This window comes from Macaca thibetana, chromosome 19, assembly GCF_024542745.1.
Source record: "Macaca thibetana thibetana isolate TM-01 chromosome 19, ASM2454274v1, whole genome shotgun sequence".
Taxonomy (NCBI): domain Eukaryota; kingdom Metazoa; phylum Chordata; class Mammalia; order Primates; family Cercopithecidae; genus Macaca; species Macaca thibetana.
This window is the reverse complement of record NC_065596.1, coordinates 50745232-50760986: the sequence shown is the minus strand read 5'-3', so window position 1 is coordinate 50760986 and position 15755 is coordinate 50745232. Positions and strand designations below refer to the sequence as shown.

The window sequence follows — 15755 nt, the reverse complement described above, 5'->3', positions numbered from 1 at the left end:
GAAAATATTTTAAAGGTGAATATTAACGTAAAATAAATTCCATGCAAAAATCATTGAAAATTTTGAAAAATAATACCACAAAAATTAATACCCCAAAGGGATCATTAAAAAATTGAAATACACAAAGCATTAATTGTCCTATACACTAGTTTTTTCTCTTTTTTCATGACAAATCTTACAAATGTGGAAATTTTTCATTCATTTTTGCACTGATGTTGGTTGAATGGCCAAGAGGGTACTGGAAAGCATTTGTAAATGGTCTTTAGGGCACATGTTTCTTCATATCAGATTATATCATCTTTTAACAATAAAAATATTTTATGTGCTTGCCTTGATTTTGATTTCTGCTAATGAAATTGATATTCTTTTTGCAATTCAGGTTTTAGATCAGTTTCTAATCTTATTTCAGAATATTCCACAAACATGTGTTTACAGCCTGGCAAGAGCTATGACTGAGACTCACTGAGGAGGTTATGGTTATTCTCCTGCCTGCTCCTTCCCTGGTTTCTGTAAATGTTTATCTTAACCTTAGACTCTGAACATCAGTGGTTCCTGTTCATGCTTTTGAGTTGACATCAGTGGATTCCTTAAAACTACTAGGTTGGTGCAAAAGTAGTTGCGATTTTTGCCTTTGAAAGTAATTAAAAGAAATGTCTACATTTATTGTTTAGCTTGAATTTGCACCCGATTTATACTTTTTTTTGTTTTCCCAATTTCTTGACTGAAATATAAAAATTTCCCAAAACACAGAGGAGGAATTTTCACATGGAAACATTAAGCATGTATTTGGTCTTGTTTCTTCATCAAGTCTGATCATCTCTGGCTCTTAATCAGTATGTTAGACTATTATGTTTACTATAATTATTAATATGGTAGGGTTTCAGTCTACCATTTCAGTATTTGTTTTCTATCTCTCCCATCTGTTCTTTGCTGCTTTTCCTACCATCTTTTGAATCAATTGAGGATTTTTTAGTATTCCATTTTATTTTTACCTTAGACTTAACAGGTATATATTTTTGTTCAATTTTTCAGCAATTGTTTGTGGCTTGCCATGTGTACCTTTACTTCTTTAAAGGCTACTTTGAAATACTATTATGTTACCTCACGTTTAACACAAAAACCTTAAAATAGTATCTTCCACCTTCTCCTTCCCATCCTCCCATCCATTGTACTATTGGGCCCAGACATTTTAATTCTGCAGATACTTTGAACTACACTACTATCTATATCTACATCTTTCTAAAGTTATACTATCTAAAAAAAAATTGAAAACCTGTTTTATGATTACTTACTTATTAGCCATTTCTGGCAGTGTGTTTACTGGAGTTGTTGATGCACAGTATGCTTACTAGAGTTGTACGCATGCTGGCGTGAGGCATTGTTCCCTTACCAGTCCAAAAGTTATACCAGTTAAACTCTGCCGTTTTGCCTCTTAGTGGGCATGCTTAAGCCCACTTCCCCAATTCTTGAACTTATCAACAATTGACAGAATCTTATCAAGAATCTTATAAGATCCCAATTCTTGAGATCTTATCAGGAAGCTGCTGATTACCAGTTTCAGGTGTTTCTGTCCATCGGGAGACTGCCTTTCCCTGGCACTTACCCTTTTTATAGATCTGTTTCAATTTAGTGTCATTTTCCCTCTACCCAAAAAGCTTTCTTTAATATTTTTGTAGCCTTTGCATATGCCATTGCTTCTGCTTGAAAAATGCTCTTCCCCACTACCTGCATGGTCAGTTCCCTCAATCCTTTATGTAGTTTGCTCGAATGTCGCAGTCTATATGGGGTCCTTTAACCATCTTCCGATATTGCAATGCTCTGTCCCCGTGACTCTCTCTGTAACCCCGCCTTACTTTATTTTTCTTACAACACTTAATATCTGATCTGTCTGGTAGTTTGGTAGTTTCCCCGTCATTAGAATGTAAGCTCCATGAGGATGGAATTTTATTCATATTTTTTTTCCACCCATATGACTATACACCACTTCCTAGTTATGTTACCAGCTGAACATACCCCAGTCACACAGCACCAAAGTATGTAAGAGGCGGCGAATCCATACGGATCTGCAGCAACCTCAATTCTTGTCTCCTCAGAAGAAAGAATCCAAACGAAGAGCAGAGTGAGAGACTGAGGCAAGTTTAGAGAAGGAGTGAAAATTTATTAAAAACTTCTCCCCTGATTATTCCCTTGGGGTGGGCTGTGCACATGCGCAGTGGCCCAGTAGCACTGGGGAGGGGCCGCATGCGTGGTGCGTTTACTGGAGTTGTACGCATGCTCACATGAGGCGTTCTTCCTTTACCAGTCCAAATGTTATACCAGTTAAACTCCGCCATTCTGCCTCTCAGTGTTCATGCTTGAGCCCGCTTACCTGGCTCCTGAGATCTCATCGGGAACTGCTGATCAGCAATTGCAGGTGTTTCTGTGTATTGAGAGACTGCCTTTCCCTGGCATTGGCTGTGACCAATTATTTTAGAGAGATAGCTTAACAACTGCCTCACCATCACTTGATGGTTGCCTGACATTCCTGATTGGTGAGGGAGAGAGAGAGGGGGTCAGGGGACTCTCCTGCCCTGTTCCTGTCTGACTAGCTACCTGCTGTAACAATTATACTATTACTAGTGATAAACCTATCACTTGTGCCTATGACAGGGCCTTGCACAAGGTAGATCACCAATGATTATGGTTGGATTAATAAACAAGGCCTCTCTTATGCCCCCAAGAATAGCAGAGACGCTCTTCTCACCTCTTATTCGGAAGCTACTCTCAATTATATAGAAGATGGTAAGATTAGTCAATTCACTCTCATCAGGTGGTTAACGTGCTAGTGGTTAATCCAATCCAGTTACTTGTTCCAATAATTAGACCCATGCTGGATGTGTTCCTTCAGCTCAACCCTGCCTGCTCTGAAACTATTTCGGAACCAGTGGCTTTGGTTGGGCACTGGAAATACATAAAGAAGAAGACATACATGCTGTCTCAGGGTACTCGTGGGTCTCTAGCCAGGAGTCAGACGACATCACCACCATCACAAGCTGGTGATGCCAGAGAGGTGTGAATGGAGAACAGAGTTGAAATTCATATGGAAGTGACCAGTGGAGTTGTCAGGGACGTTTTAAAAAGAAAATAACAAGTAAACTGGGTTTTGACAAAAAATAAAATAGGGATTTATTTTCTGCATGTGAGTACATATCTAAAGTAGAAAAGTATAACAGTTCAAAAAAAAAAAAATACAGTTATGTGGTTCAGGTTAATGCCCACAGGCCGGAAGAAGGCTCAGAGCCTTCTCTGTGAGTGTAAAGTTTATCCAAGTCACCTTGGACACCATCACATTCTCTGCTTAAGCAAAGCTGCTTGTCAGAGGAGTTTCTGCATATTCTGAATATTCAGGGACTCTCCTGGCCCTGCAGGTGCCTCAGGAAGCCCTAGAGAGGAAACACATCCTCATTGGTGAAAGGATCTCACGTGGCTCTTGCCAAGGGTGAGCAGTGTAGAGGGAGCATAATAAACTCCCTTAGACAACATCTGATTTCCAACAGCTGTCCCACTTCCGAGGCTTCGTGCTTTCAGTGCAGCCACCGCCAATGCAATATCCTCCGGTTTAAGGTTAGGTACCAGAAATACTTCTGCCAGAAATTCTTAATGTAATCAAAAAGGGATTTTCATGGACTTGCACAATTTTAGGATCTGGGAGAAGATCCTTACCCAGGCCTGCTTTGAGGCTGGCCCTCAGTGTGTCCCACAGTGAAATAACCCGACATCTGACTTTGAAGCCAGGTTCTTGGGTCAGTTCTTACCTTTTTGTGTGTATCAAAGAACTCCTCCAAATGCTTCCTTTCCCCACCCATCTGTCCCCACAGACATGTACCCCAATGCCCTTAACTTGTTCTTAAATGAGTAAACAAAGCTTCAGTAACATATAAACATGATTTATGAAAACAAATCTCTCCCCAAATCTGCTTAGAGAAGCAGTGTCACATAACTGTAAGCAAAGATGAAAGACCACGATTAACAGGGTCCACATCTGTTTGGGGGAGGACGCCACTTGAGTCTCTGTCAGCCTTTACCTCAAAGAATGTGTACTCTAGGTCGATAATGAAACTCGCAGCCCATCTGTCTTCTGGTGTGCCCTGTGCTGTGCTGAGAACTTCTCATCCACTGGATCTCATGGAGGTTCACAGTCATGTGAAGAGGGGGTCTTGTCTTCACCTGCATCTTGCAGGTGAGTGGACAGAGATGCGGAAAGCCTGAGAGCTAGTGCAGAGAAGAGCTGGGGCACCAGCAGTAGGACTGGAGGCAGGACAATGTCTTAGATTGCTACCTGGATGGACAAGCTACATAGATGAAGATTTAAACAACAACAACAACAACAAAAAAAACCTGGACCTGATTTATAAAATTGAGATGTCTCCATTGATCCAGTTGCTTGCATCATGTGTTAATTCTCTGCTGTTCTCTTTCTCATGTAAGCACCACCTGTCTTCCACATTATGATATGAAGCTGAAGATCCACCCCACTAGGTCAACGGGGACACTAATTGGGGAATATTTGAGGTCCAGAGAGGAGGAAGATGCTACATCTTGTGAACCTCAGTAAGGGGGATGCCTCTGTGTGTAGGGATGTCAAGGCCCTGGCCCTGTGTCATCCCCAGACAAGCCCTGTATCACCCAGGGAGCTCTGCAAGGACAGAATCTGCGTGACACTTTGGGAACTTCTAGGATGCTAATCAGAGGTCTTCTCCTCTGAGTCCTCAAACAAATGAGAAGTAGACCCTAGGGTCAAGGATGGATGAAAATATCAGCATGGTGGTTTGCAGAGCTAGATTGGATCTGCAGAGAGCCCAAGGCTCCCTGTCTTCCTCTGCCTAGTCTCCAGCCACTGAGTCCAGGCAGCTGCGTGCCCATTGTTTCTGGGGGCAGAGACAGAACCGGGCCGTAGACTTGCTGTGGGGAGGGATATCTGCCATACGGAAGCAGAAGCCAAGAGCATCTTTCCCCTGTGGTCCCTAAAGGAAAAATTGAGGAAGACCACAGGGAATAGCAAATCTTTCATAGCTTAAGACACCCATAGACATCAGACTCTTTTCACCCTTCCCAGCAGCTGTCCTTCAGGAAAGATGAAATGGAGTGGGAATTTTTCCCCCAATACTTTCAGGGCAGAAGTCATCATTTGCTACTATCTGAATGTTTGTGTTTTTCCCAAATTCCTATAAGGAAATTCACCCCCAAGGTGTTGGCCTTAGGAGGTGGAGCCTTTGGAAGGTGATTAAGTCATGGAGATGGAGTCCTCATGCATAGGATTAGTGTTTTTATAAAAGAGGCCCAAGAGAGATCTCTTTTCTTTTCCACCATGTGAGAACACAACAAGCAGTCACCATCTATGAACCAGAAAACTGATTCGCCAGACACTGAATCTGCCAGCACCTTGGTCTTGGACTTCCCAGCCTCCAGAAATGTAACAAATAAATGCCTGTCATTTGTGGGCCACTCAGTCTATAGTATTTGGTTAAAGCAGCCTTAGTGGACCAAAACACCATTCCTGTGCCCATCAGCAGCATGAAGAATAGGAAATGATGTCTTCCCACTGTAGGTGTCACTGTTGACCTCCATCACACCTTCTTGCATCCACACCCTTGCTGTGGCCTCATCGCGGGTGGCATATGCTTCTCTGACTCTGGGCTCTGAGGTTGGCTATATGATTTACTTTTAGCCAATGGAATGTAGATGGACACAGGAGGGTGCCAATTTTGGATGAGGCATTTAGAAGCCCTTGGGTTTCAGTAGACCCTCTCATGCCTCTGATACCACCATGCAGAGAACATGCCCCAGTTACCTCTCTGGTCCAAAAAGTGTGAGAGACAGGTGGAAAGAGACATGGTAGACACCCTAACAATCCCAGATGCAGAAATGCTTAGTCAAGACCATTCTAGATCATCCAAGTCCTAGCCAACTCCTAGACACCCAGGTAGTAATGCAGGATTGCTGCTTAAGTCCACAAGTTTTGGGGCTGTCTGTTATGCAGCAACAACTAACTCATACACTTACCTTTCATATTTATTTTGGAATCCCCCAGGCCTAGCAAAAGTCCCAGAATAGTGTAGGTGCTCAAAAAGTATTCGTTGTTTGAATGAATGAATGAAAACTCCTTTTTGTAAACCAGCTCATCATAATGTCTCACTAATGGCTGCCTTACATTGCAGTATTTATCTCTGTGATTTTGGAGGGATAATTTAAAAAAAAAAAAAAAAAAAAAACAAACAACAACAACAACAAAAAAAACAAGGCAAGACAGTAACCTCTCTTGATATGAGCTGCCAAGCATTTAAAGTCCTAGGAGTCAGAGATCACCTGGCTGTCTTCAACATCACCTGCAGGCAGCTGGTGCATCACACACTATGGTGTGATGAAGCCAGCCTCCTTCACCCCCCTCTAAACTCCGACGGGAAGAAATGACCCAACATGGCCATGCATTTATCTGGAGTCAATGCTGATTCTGACTGCATGACCACCTTTACCCTCAGGCATGTGAGTCCCATCAGAGAGGTTGCTAGTATGATATCAGATCCACTTTTCTTCCTATTTTTCAGAGGAAAGGTTCCAACACATCCGAGGAAACACATGCCTTCCCAGACTGGCCTGATGCTGTTTCCCAGGAGCTGCATTCTGGAAGGTGGACCATCAGGTGGAAGAAGTATTCTTCAGAGAGCTGCCTTCCCAAGGGAATGGTGACAGCTTGCGCTTGCCGGGGAGTCCTGCTGCCTTCCGAGGTGTGAAGGGAAGGCATGCACTGTGCATATGCTGTACCATACAGTTTTGCCTACAACTGCTTATAGCTTCATTGTAGCTGTGAATGCTCTGTTCCTCTCCTTTTCACCCCGAAGATTCGCGAACATGCAGGATTGAGCTGTGCGAGGCATAGCATTCCCCACATGGTAGGCAAAGGAGGATGTGGGTCTGACGGCTCTACCGCCGCCCACCCGGGTGAATGGACATGTGTTCCGGGGTATCAGAGCTTGCGGCTGACCAGCCGACGTGTCCACAGGCAGCCCTCCCACTGGCTGTGTCGACATTTTGGGTTTCATTGAAGGATTTTACTGGTACAGACTTTACAAAGGCAAAATTGTTTCTCAAGGGAGTGGGCATGAAAGATCTCAAATCAGAGGCTGCTAAAAATGAGAGGCCATCAGTTGCAGAAAAGCAAGCACAGATTAATGACCTATCTATGTCCTACACGGTTTTAGGACTGCGCCTAGATGGGCTTAAAGACCCTAGCCTAAAAACTATAAATGTGCTTCCGTTTTTGCCCTGTAGGACAAGAAAGCCTTACAGACTTGCTTCTAACTGTGAGAGGAGCAGAGGCCGGGAAGGGAGAGGGAGAAGAGGAGGAGAACAGGAGACGAGAAGAAGGGGAGAGGGAGGGGAGGAGGAGAGAGTCTTGTCAAAATCTTTTTAGTGCACAAAACTAATTTTGTTCATCTTGGATTTGGTGAGCTGGATAATATTCTGTGCACAGCTCCTAAATGAATTATTAAATGTCAACTCAAGATGGCTTAACTAAAATACTCAATTTAATAACCAAAAGTATCGAAGGTAACAACAACAATTTTGCAGGTGATTGTAGAGTTGTCAAGTCAAACCATTATAGACAAGCATTTGGGGTTTTCACATAATCTCCTTCCACATCTCATCTTCTGTCACTAAATACCCACTCTGGTGAGCATATTCCATTTCAATAAAGATCATCCCTTCAGTGCCAGCTTCTTTTTATTCAGATTGAGCCAGAAAACCTTTTTTTTTTTCTAAAATATAAAGCTAAACAAGATCTCAGTCACAACCACCAAATCTTTATTAATGCATTCCTTGTGCTACTTCTGAATATTAATAAAAATTAATAATTAATTTTGCCTTTGGCATTGCAAGATATACTAGTTTTAATTAGTGTACTGTACTCCTATACAATTAAAAAATAATTGATGTCCACGCTTATTGGCGGTGTCTGTGATCTTCCTTTCTGTTGTTGTCAACAAATGCCTTAAAAAACAAGTTCAAGAATGTTGTGCTGTCCACTTGATTTACACACCCAAAGTAACAGGCAAATCTTTTATGATGAAACAGAACAGTTTTCTGTTTAAATTATACACAAGTATATTAACTAGAAAGAGAAAATTAAAAGCTGATGGCTGCAAGGAATAATGGAAAGTCTATAAAAATGTTTTATCTATCAACAAATTTGCTTGGAAAATATCAATGGTTGGCACCATCTCTCCGCTGAAACATGGAGAGGCCATCTTGGATCTGTTATGTCAATTCCATCAAGCATTTAATTCTGACGTCCTCCTTAATCAGCTTCAGTTATTTAAATTCAGCATATCATGTTACTGTTCTACTACATCATTTTAATTGTGCCATGAACTACTTTATTATAGAATGCTAAAGTATTTCCCTGTGCCTCCTTCTTCGTCTTTCTGAACAATGCCGACTGTAGAGAGACAGCCCATGGTGAAAGGAGGGAAATCGCTTCCTTTGAAAATATTTGTGTCAAGAATCTTGCATAGAGAGAGGGTGGTGGTTGTTTTAGCAAGAAATAATTCAAATCCCACAGCACATGTTTCTTAGTTTTCTTTCTCTGAGCCAGGATTTTTATTTTTTATGAAATCTCCATTGAACAACTACAAATGTATCTGTAATACCAAGAGGTAATAGGCTAAGAGGAAAGAGACTTAGGAAAACACACGGCAAGGAAGAAAGAGTCAATGTGAGATGCGGATTTCACACTTTACCCTGGACTCACTGGTTAATAAAGATGTTTAAGGCAGAAAAATCACAAATTGACGCAAATTTTTATCATATTCGTGATCTTAATAGCAATTTTTTTTTTTTTTTTTTAAATCTACTCTACCAAAATATCTGTCCTAAAAATGTAATCTTTGGTTTATTTTTCATAAAAGAATTGGCTTCAGAGAATTTATCACAATCTAAAATCATCTTGGCCATGTATCTGTTTACTTGTTCATAATCTGCATCTCCTCCTAGGTCCAAGTGCATGAGCCCCGGTGCCTGACTGTTCCCTTCACAGCTGCACTCACAGTGCCAAGCACAAGCTCTAGCAGAGCACTGGCATTTCACAAACATCCGTGGAATGAATGTATTAATTCTGACTCAAAATACGTTTTTATTCTTCCCCTTTATAGAGTCTTCTAAATTTTCTTTTCCCATGCCCATCAAAATGTGAATGGATTAACCAGCTGTGGTCTAACTGGAGAATGTCCATTACTCAGTGATAAAAAAAAATAAGCCATGAATACACACAATACCACGTATGAGTCTCAAAACAATGGGTTGAGCCATACAAGCCAGCTTCCAAAGAGTCTACACTGTAGGATCGAATGCATATGGAGTTGCAGAGCAGGGAAGGCTAAGCTGTGGTGAGAGAAATCAGAACAGAGCACACTTTCTTCTCAAGAGAATCTCCCCAAAAAGAGGCATGAGGGAACATTCTGGGGTCATGGAAAAGTCATAGAGCTTGATCAGGCTGATGTTTGCATGGATATTATACGTGAAACTATACACCTAAGAGCTGTACATGCATCCTATGTTAATTACATCTTAATTTTTAAAATCTTAGTAACACACATTTTTTTTTTTTGTAGTTCATTGGCAATGGAAAGAGGAAATGCAGAATATGAATACGGTTAACAGGCCCTGGAATTCCTGTTTCCATATCACTACCTCCCTCCCTCCACAGATTCAGGGAACAGTGCTACTAAGCAGCAGAGTTGACAGATGTTCTTACAAATCCCCCCTCCGCCCTGATGCATTTTCCTACCTGGCTTCACCCCGCCCCTGGAGGCTGTAACAGGTCTCTCTCACGCACAGGTGATGAAGGCAGGGGTTCCTTCATTGCAAGCACGCCGTCTTGGATGCAGGGAAGCACCCAGCTCCTCTGCCAGAAGCTGTGAATAACACTCTTAACAGTCCATGCAAATGCTGTGGTCTATGTCTGCATGCCCAGCTGGTCTGCTGATCAATTTTTACTTCTCAAATTGGGTCAGTGAAAAAGGACAGCGCTTTCTGTTCCCGCGATCTAAATTCTCAATGTGATCTAAATTCTATTAACACTGGGGAACCTGAAAATTCCAAAGCAAGCCTTTAGCTTCACTGGGACCACCTTTCAGAAAGGCCCATTGACCTATTTTCTTTTTAAACCTTCCCTTTCTTTTAATTAAAAGGCTCAAATTTCCTGGATGTTAATCAAAGATTAGCTTGAGAATTAAAATGCTGTGCATCACTCAGAAAAAGAACCAAGTCGAATGGTGAACCACACTCCTCTCCTAATCAGTCCCAAACCACCTCGAAAGGACCTTCTATGCAACTTCCTCATGTCTGTGAGAGGAACCAAGTGCGAAGGCTTCCTGCTGTCATGCTCCGATGGGGAGATGAGCTGTGGAGCTGGGGTAGCCTTTGGGGATTCTCTGTTGACTTCCTGTAAGAATTGGATCTTCTCCTCTGACTGCACCTGAGAAGTCCTGATTTTCTCATCCTGATTTTGCTTCTCTTTTCCTTTACTCATGGGTGATGGGTCCATATTCGACCAAAGGGTCTAGGCATCGCAGCTGGCCTTGAGCTTTCTAGTCCACTGTTTTCGATTGGCTCCTGGGGTGCATTGGAGACCTGAGGGTATCTGAACTGCAAAAGTGAGTTCCACACCTGGCACGAACGCTCTTGGTCTGTCCAGAGCTGTCCCTTCCACAAATCTCTGTCTGTTGTTGTCCCTCAGGTTCACCTAGGAGAGCCTAGGTCATGCCTCAAGGACACTGAATGGCAAACAACACAGCCTCTCTGGGCAGTGCAGGCCTCTAAGAATGACTGTCATTGCATGCAACGTGGGGACATTATCAGGGAGTAGACGAGATGCTGCCTCCAGCCAGAGGCAGAGGATGTCAGGGACAGCGTGTCCCGCAAGAGTGAAACTCAGGCTGCATCCTCAAGGGAGGGATGATTTCAGGTGGAGGAGGATGTTCTGGGCTTCGCAGGCAAAGGAATGTTGTCTGATGAAATAATAAGAGCTGCTTTCTGAAAAGCAGTTTTTCCCTGAAATTCAGACATTCCCATGCTGGCTTCACGTGTGTTGCCATCTCGCATCCCCTCTGAGCACAAATGGCCTCCCCAAAGCTTGCTGCAGTCAGGGCAGACAGGAGGGACACACGGAGAGCTGTGGGTGGCACCAGCCACTGTGCAGATCAGGGAAGAGCGTCAGAAGGTTCCACTGCGCGTCTCAGGTCTGCCCGCTGCTCTCTGTCTTTGTGCCCCATCTGTGAGTGGGGCCTGTGGGGTTGGACTCAGGGAGTTGTTGTGAAGGCTGATGAGGCCCATTGCACCGTGTCCCTTAACGTGTTGTAAAGGCTGAATGTTTGATAGCCATTATTAATCATTTTGTAGGTTAGAATCAAAGGATAATAATTTTTGCCTTAAATAAAAAGCCACAAAAGGGTGACTTTTAAAGAACAAGAAACAAGCACTTTGGGAGGTGGAGATGGGTGGATCACTTGAGGTCAGTAGATCAAGACCAGGCTGAGCAACATGGTGAAACCCGGTCTCTTATAAAAATACAAAAAACTTTAGCTCACCGTGGTGGTGCACACCTGTGATCCGAGCTACTTGGGAGACTGAGGCAGGAGAATCACTTGAACCTGGGAGGCAAAGGTTGCAGTGAGCCAAGATCACGCCATTGCACTGCAGCCTTGGCAATGAGAGCGAAACTCCATCTCAATAAATAAATTAATAATAATAATTATAATAAAAAATAAGAAACAACAAAAAGTCACAGAATCATATACCCAGGCCACTCCAGTCCCTGTTTTCTTTTCCGTCACGCAGCCCCATCCTCAGTCAACTCTGCCTTATCCCGACCGCTGAGTCTCACTTGCCCTCTCTCAGAATGCAGTGTCCTCTGCTGAGCCCATTTCAGTCAAAGTCACCTTTAAAGAAGTTTGTTTTAAATGGACCCAAGACCAATGCCCCAACTGCAATACTGTTCCCACCACAGTGTAGTTTAGTGCATGCCCTTGGAGGCTTCAGCTTTCACTGCTCGCTCTACTCTCATGTCACCAGGGGCGAGGTTGGCCTTCTGGAGTCTACAGCTCTATGTGTCCCCAGCAGGGTGGAGCTTATTTAGCAATGGCATCAGGCTGCAATGTAGGCTGAAACACACGTACCGCACACTGTGTGTGTGAAATGCTTTCACACGCGTTAATTAGTATGTGAGCTCTCCTCTGCCCTGGAGATGAAGGCTTTTTTAATGAATGTACCTTATTTTGCTTTATTTGGTAATAAATTCTTTAAGACTGGGGACTTGGTCTCATCCTTATGATCCCTGACAATACCTAAGTGTCCCTTGTGCATTTTAGATAGTCAATCTGTCTATATATATATATATATATATATATATATATAGACAGAGTCTCACCCTGTCACTCAGGCTGGAGCGCAGTGGCTCACTGCAACCTCCGGCTCCCGGGTTCAAGCAGTTCTCCTGCCTCAGCCTCCCGAGTAGCTGGGATTACAGGTGCGTGCTGCCACACCCAGCTAATTTTTGTATATTTAGTAGAGACGGGGTTTCACCATGTTGGCCAGGATGCTTTTGATCTCCTGACGTCATAATCCACCCGCCTTGGCATCCCAAAGTGCTGGGATTACAGGCATGAGCCAACGCGTCCAGCCTTATTTATTTTACTTTATTTTTCCATAAGTTACTGGGGTCCAGGTGGTATTTGTTTACATGAGTAAGTTCTTTAATGGTGATTTGTGAGATTCTGGTACACCCATCACCTAAGCAGTATACGCTGCACCATATTTGTTGTCTTTTATCCCTTGCCCCCTTTCCACTCTTCCCAAGTCCCCAAAGTCCATTTTGTCATCCTTACGCCTTTACCGCCTCATAGCCTAGCTCCCACATATCAGTGAGAACATACGACGTTTGGTTTTCTATTCCTAAGTTACTTCACTTAGAATATTAGTGTCTAATATTAGACAAAGTTATCTGCGTGACATTTGGTTTCACGGCTCATCCTCCTCCCCTCAATTAGACTGTAGGCTCTGGGAGGTCAGGGGTTGCATGGGCCTCAGTTCTTACCACATCTCTGACCCTGGCATAGGGCCCAGCATACAGCTAGTGACCCGTAAGTAGTAAATGGAAAAATAAATAGTCATATTCAATAGATAGGAATATCCAGTCCTCTCTTGAGTCCAAAAACCAAGTGGAGCTTTCATGCCCTAGGGTGTTGACACCTCGCTGATTCCTGCCCTTGCAAGTCTCCCAGCAAAGGTAATGTTGCTGCTGCCCTGTGTCCGTAAGTTGTCTTGTATCTGTCTCTGCTATCACACTGGATACTGGAACTGTCTCCCATATTAGGCCCAGGGCTGCTGGGGGACAGGGGCTTTGTCTGTCACCTGAGCCATACAGTGGGTGACACTAGCAGTTATAAATAAACACTTGTTTCAAAACTATGGCTGGGCTCAGTGACTCACACCTGCAATCCCAGCACTTTGGGAGGTGGAAGCAGGTGGATCACTTGAGGTCAGAAGTTCGAGACCAGCCTGGCCAACATGGCGAAACCCCATCTCTACTAAAAATGCAAAAATTAGCCAGGCATGGTGGCACATGCCTGTAATCCTCGCTACTCGGGAGGCTGAGGCAGGTGATTTGGTAGAACCCAGGAGGTGGAGGTTGCAGTGAGCCAAGATTGTGCCACTGCACTCCAACCTGCGCAACAGAGTGATACTCTATCTCAAAAAAAAAAAAAAAAAAAAAAAAGGAAGAAAGAAAGAAAGGAAAAAAAATTAGTCTTATCTTGGTCAGTGTGGCTCATGTCTGTAATCCCGGCACTTTAGGAGGCAGAAGCAGGAGGATATCTTGAGGCCAGGAGTTTGAGACCAACCTGGGTAAGATAGTGAGACCCTGTTACTACAAAAAATAAAAAATAATAAATTAGCCAGGCATGGTAATGTGAGCGTGTGCAGCTACTCAGAAGGCTGAGGTGGGAGGATCACAGAGCCCAGGAGGTCAAGGCTGCAGTGAGTTATGATCAAGTCACTGCGCTCCAGCCTCGGAGACAGAGCAAGAACCTGTCTCCAAAACAACAAAAACAGTTCATCTCATCTTTTTCCCACCCCACCCTGCTAACATTGTGCAACTGGAAATGGGCTTAAATCCTGATCTGCCATCAAGGTCACAAAGGACCTGAATTATGTTTGCCAGCCTTCCTCACTGCTGCCCTTAGAGAAGGCATCCAGGCATCCTTCATTCTAGGGGACTTCACGCCATCAGCACTATGGCGTGAACACCCTCAGGAGAGGGGAGCGGAAGCCTCATGGGGCTTTTTCTGCTTGGTCTTTCCTCTGTTGTTGGATGGAGCTTGTTTCCAGCCTAGTCCACTCTAGGCCTCTCCTTGGACTACACAGAGAGTCATCAAGATGAGAGCTGGCCCCAAATGGGGTTGAGTGTTGCGTGTGCTTAACTTTTTGTGTAACTGGCCAACATGACATGTCTAACTATACAAATGGAAATTTTATGATGATAAGATCAGTAGTTACTGAGATATTTATGTGACAAGCTGACAGATATAAAACTACAAAGCTTGCTTTTATGCCTCCCGTCTTTTCAGAGGAAAAATATAAATACCGAGATGATGGGTCACTTTGAGGAGAATTTATGGTCTAAATTACCTAATACCTGGTGAACTTCTAATATGCATGATGAAGTCTGTCTATGGTATTAAAAAGATAAACTTCATTTCCCGAGACTGTAGCAAATAAATTCATGCTGAAGAGGGATCCAAGTATCTCATCTTCTCCTACCCCAGATAAAAAACTCAAAACCCTGCCCTGGAGGAAGGGACTTTCACCGGGTTGCGTTGCACAAGCATCTTCCCAGCCTGGGTCACGATGGCCTCACGTGGTCATCAAACATTAATCCATTTTTTGGAGAGAAATCTAAGTCCTGAAATAATTGTGTGTTGATAAAATACAGCAATAAAATACAACATTCCCTTGCCACTACAGAGTGCACGTGAACTGAGAAAAACAGCACAGGAAGCTACGGGACACGTTGTGGGCAATGCGGCTGTGGCTGCTGCCAGATCTGTCCTTCAGTCCAGCTGACAATTGGCAATGCAACACCTCACCTGCGTGCCTGGGGTCAGCCTTCTCTCCATGCCTGGCTGCTGCCACTTTTCCTGCTCAGATGGGCATGGGAGTTGCCAGGCTGACACTGGTGGTGTCTGGGATCAGACCTTGGCAGCTGGACAACCTGAGCTTTCTTGTTGCCGCGGGTACCCCTTATTACCCACTTCTGGGGAGCGCAGCCAAGCCCCAGGGCCATGAATTCATCTCTGTGCCGAGCCATGACCAGGCACTCTGCAAGCCTAACTTCTTTTTTTTTTTTTTTGAGATGGAGTCTCACTCTGTGGCCCAGGCTGGAGTGCAGTGGCCGGATCTCAGCTCACTGCAAGCTCCGCCTCCCGGGTTTACGCCATTCTCCTGCCTCAGCCTCCCATGTAGCTGGGACTACAGGCACCCGCCACCTCACCTGGCTAGATTTTTGTATTTTTTAGTAGAGACGGGGTTTCACCGTGTTAGCCAGGATGGTCTTGATCTCCTGACCTTGTGATCCGCCCGTCTTGGCCTCCCAAAGTGCTAACTTCCTTTTACACACACAGGTGCTCTACAAGCGGAGGCACCACTCACCATCCTCACCACCA

General features: G+C 43.9%; 2 protein-coding genes across 2 annotated transcripts in view; both read left to right on the top strand.

Moving 5' to 3' along the window:
- The window catches only part of PDCD5 (programmed cell death 5), a 1006786-nt gene that overhangs the window by 4543 nt on the left and 986488 nt on the right, over positions 1 to 15755 (top strand). The window lies entirely within an intron of this gene.
- Positions 2272 to 7746, top strand: LOC126943374 (uncharacterized). Its single transcript, XM_050771995.1, has 4 exons — positions 2272 to 2413; positions 4086 to 4219; positions 5355 to 5452; positions 6585 to 7746. Exons 1-4 carry the CDS (start codon positions 2280 to 2282, stop codon positions 6768 to 6770), a joined length of 552 nt encoding a protein of 183 aa, XP_050627952.1. The 5' UTR covers positions 2272 to 2279; the 3' UTR covers positions 6771 to 7746.

Coding starts and splice junctions, on each gene's coding strand:
- LOC126943374 (XM_050771995.1), top strand. CDS start 2,280: ATGAGGCGTTCTTCCTTTACCAGTCCAAATGTTATACCAGTTAAACTC. Junction 2,414..4,085: donor CTGCTGATCAGCAATTGCAG/GTGTTTCTGTGT, acceptor TGTGTACTCTAG/GTCGATAATGAAACTCGCAG. Junction 5,453..6,584: donor ACTTCCCAGCCTCCAGAAAT/GTAACAAATAAA, acceptor CCTATTTTTCAG/AGGAAAGGTTCCAACACATC.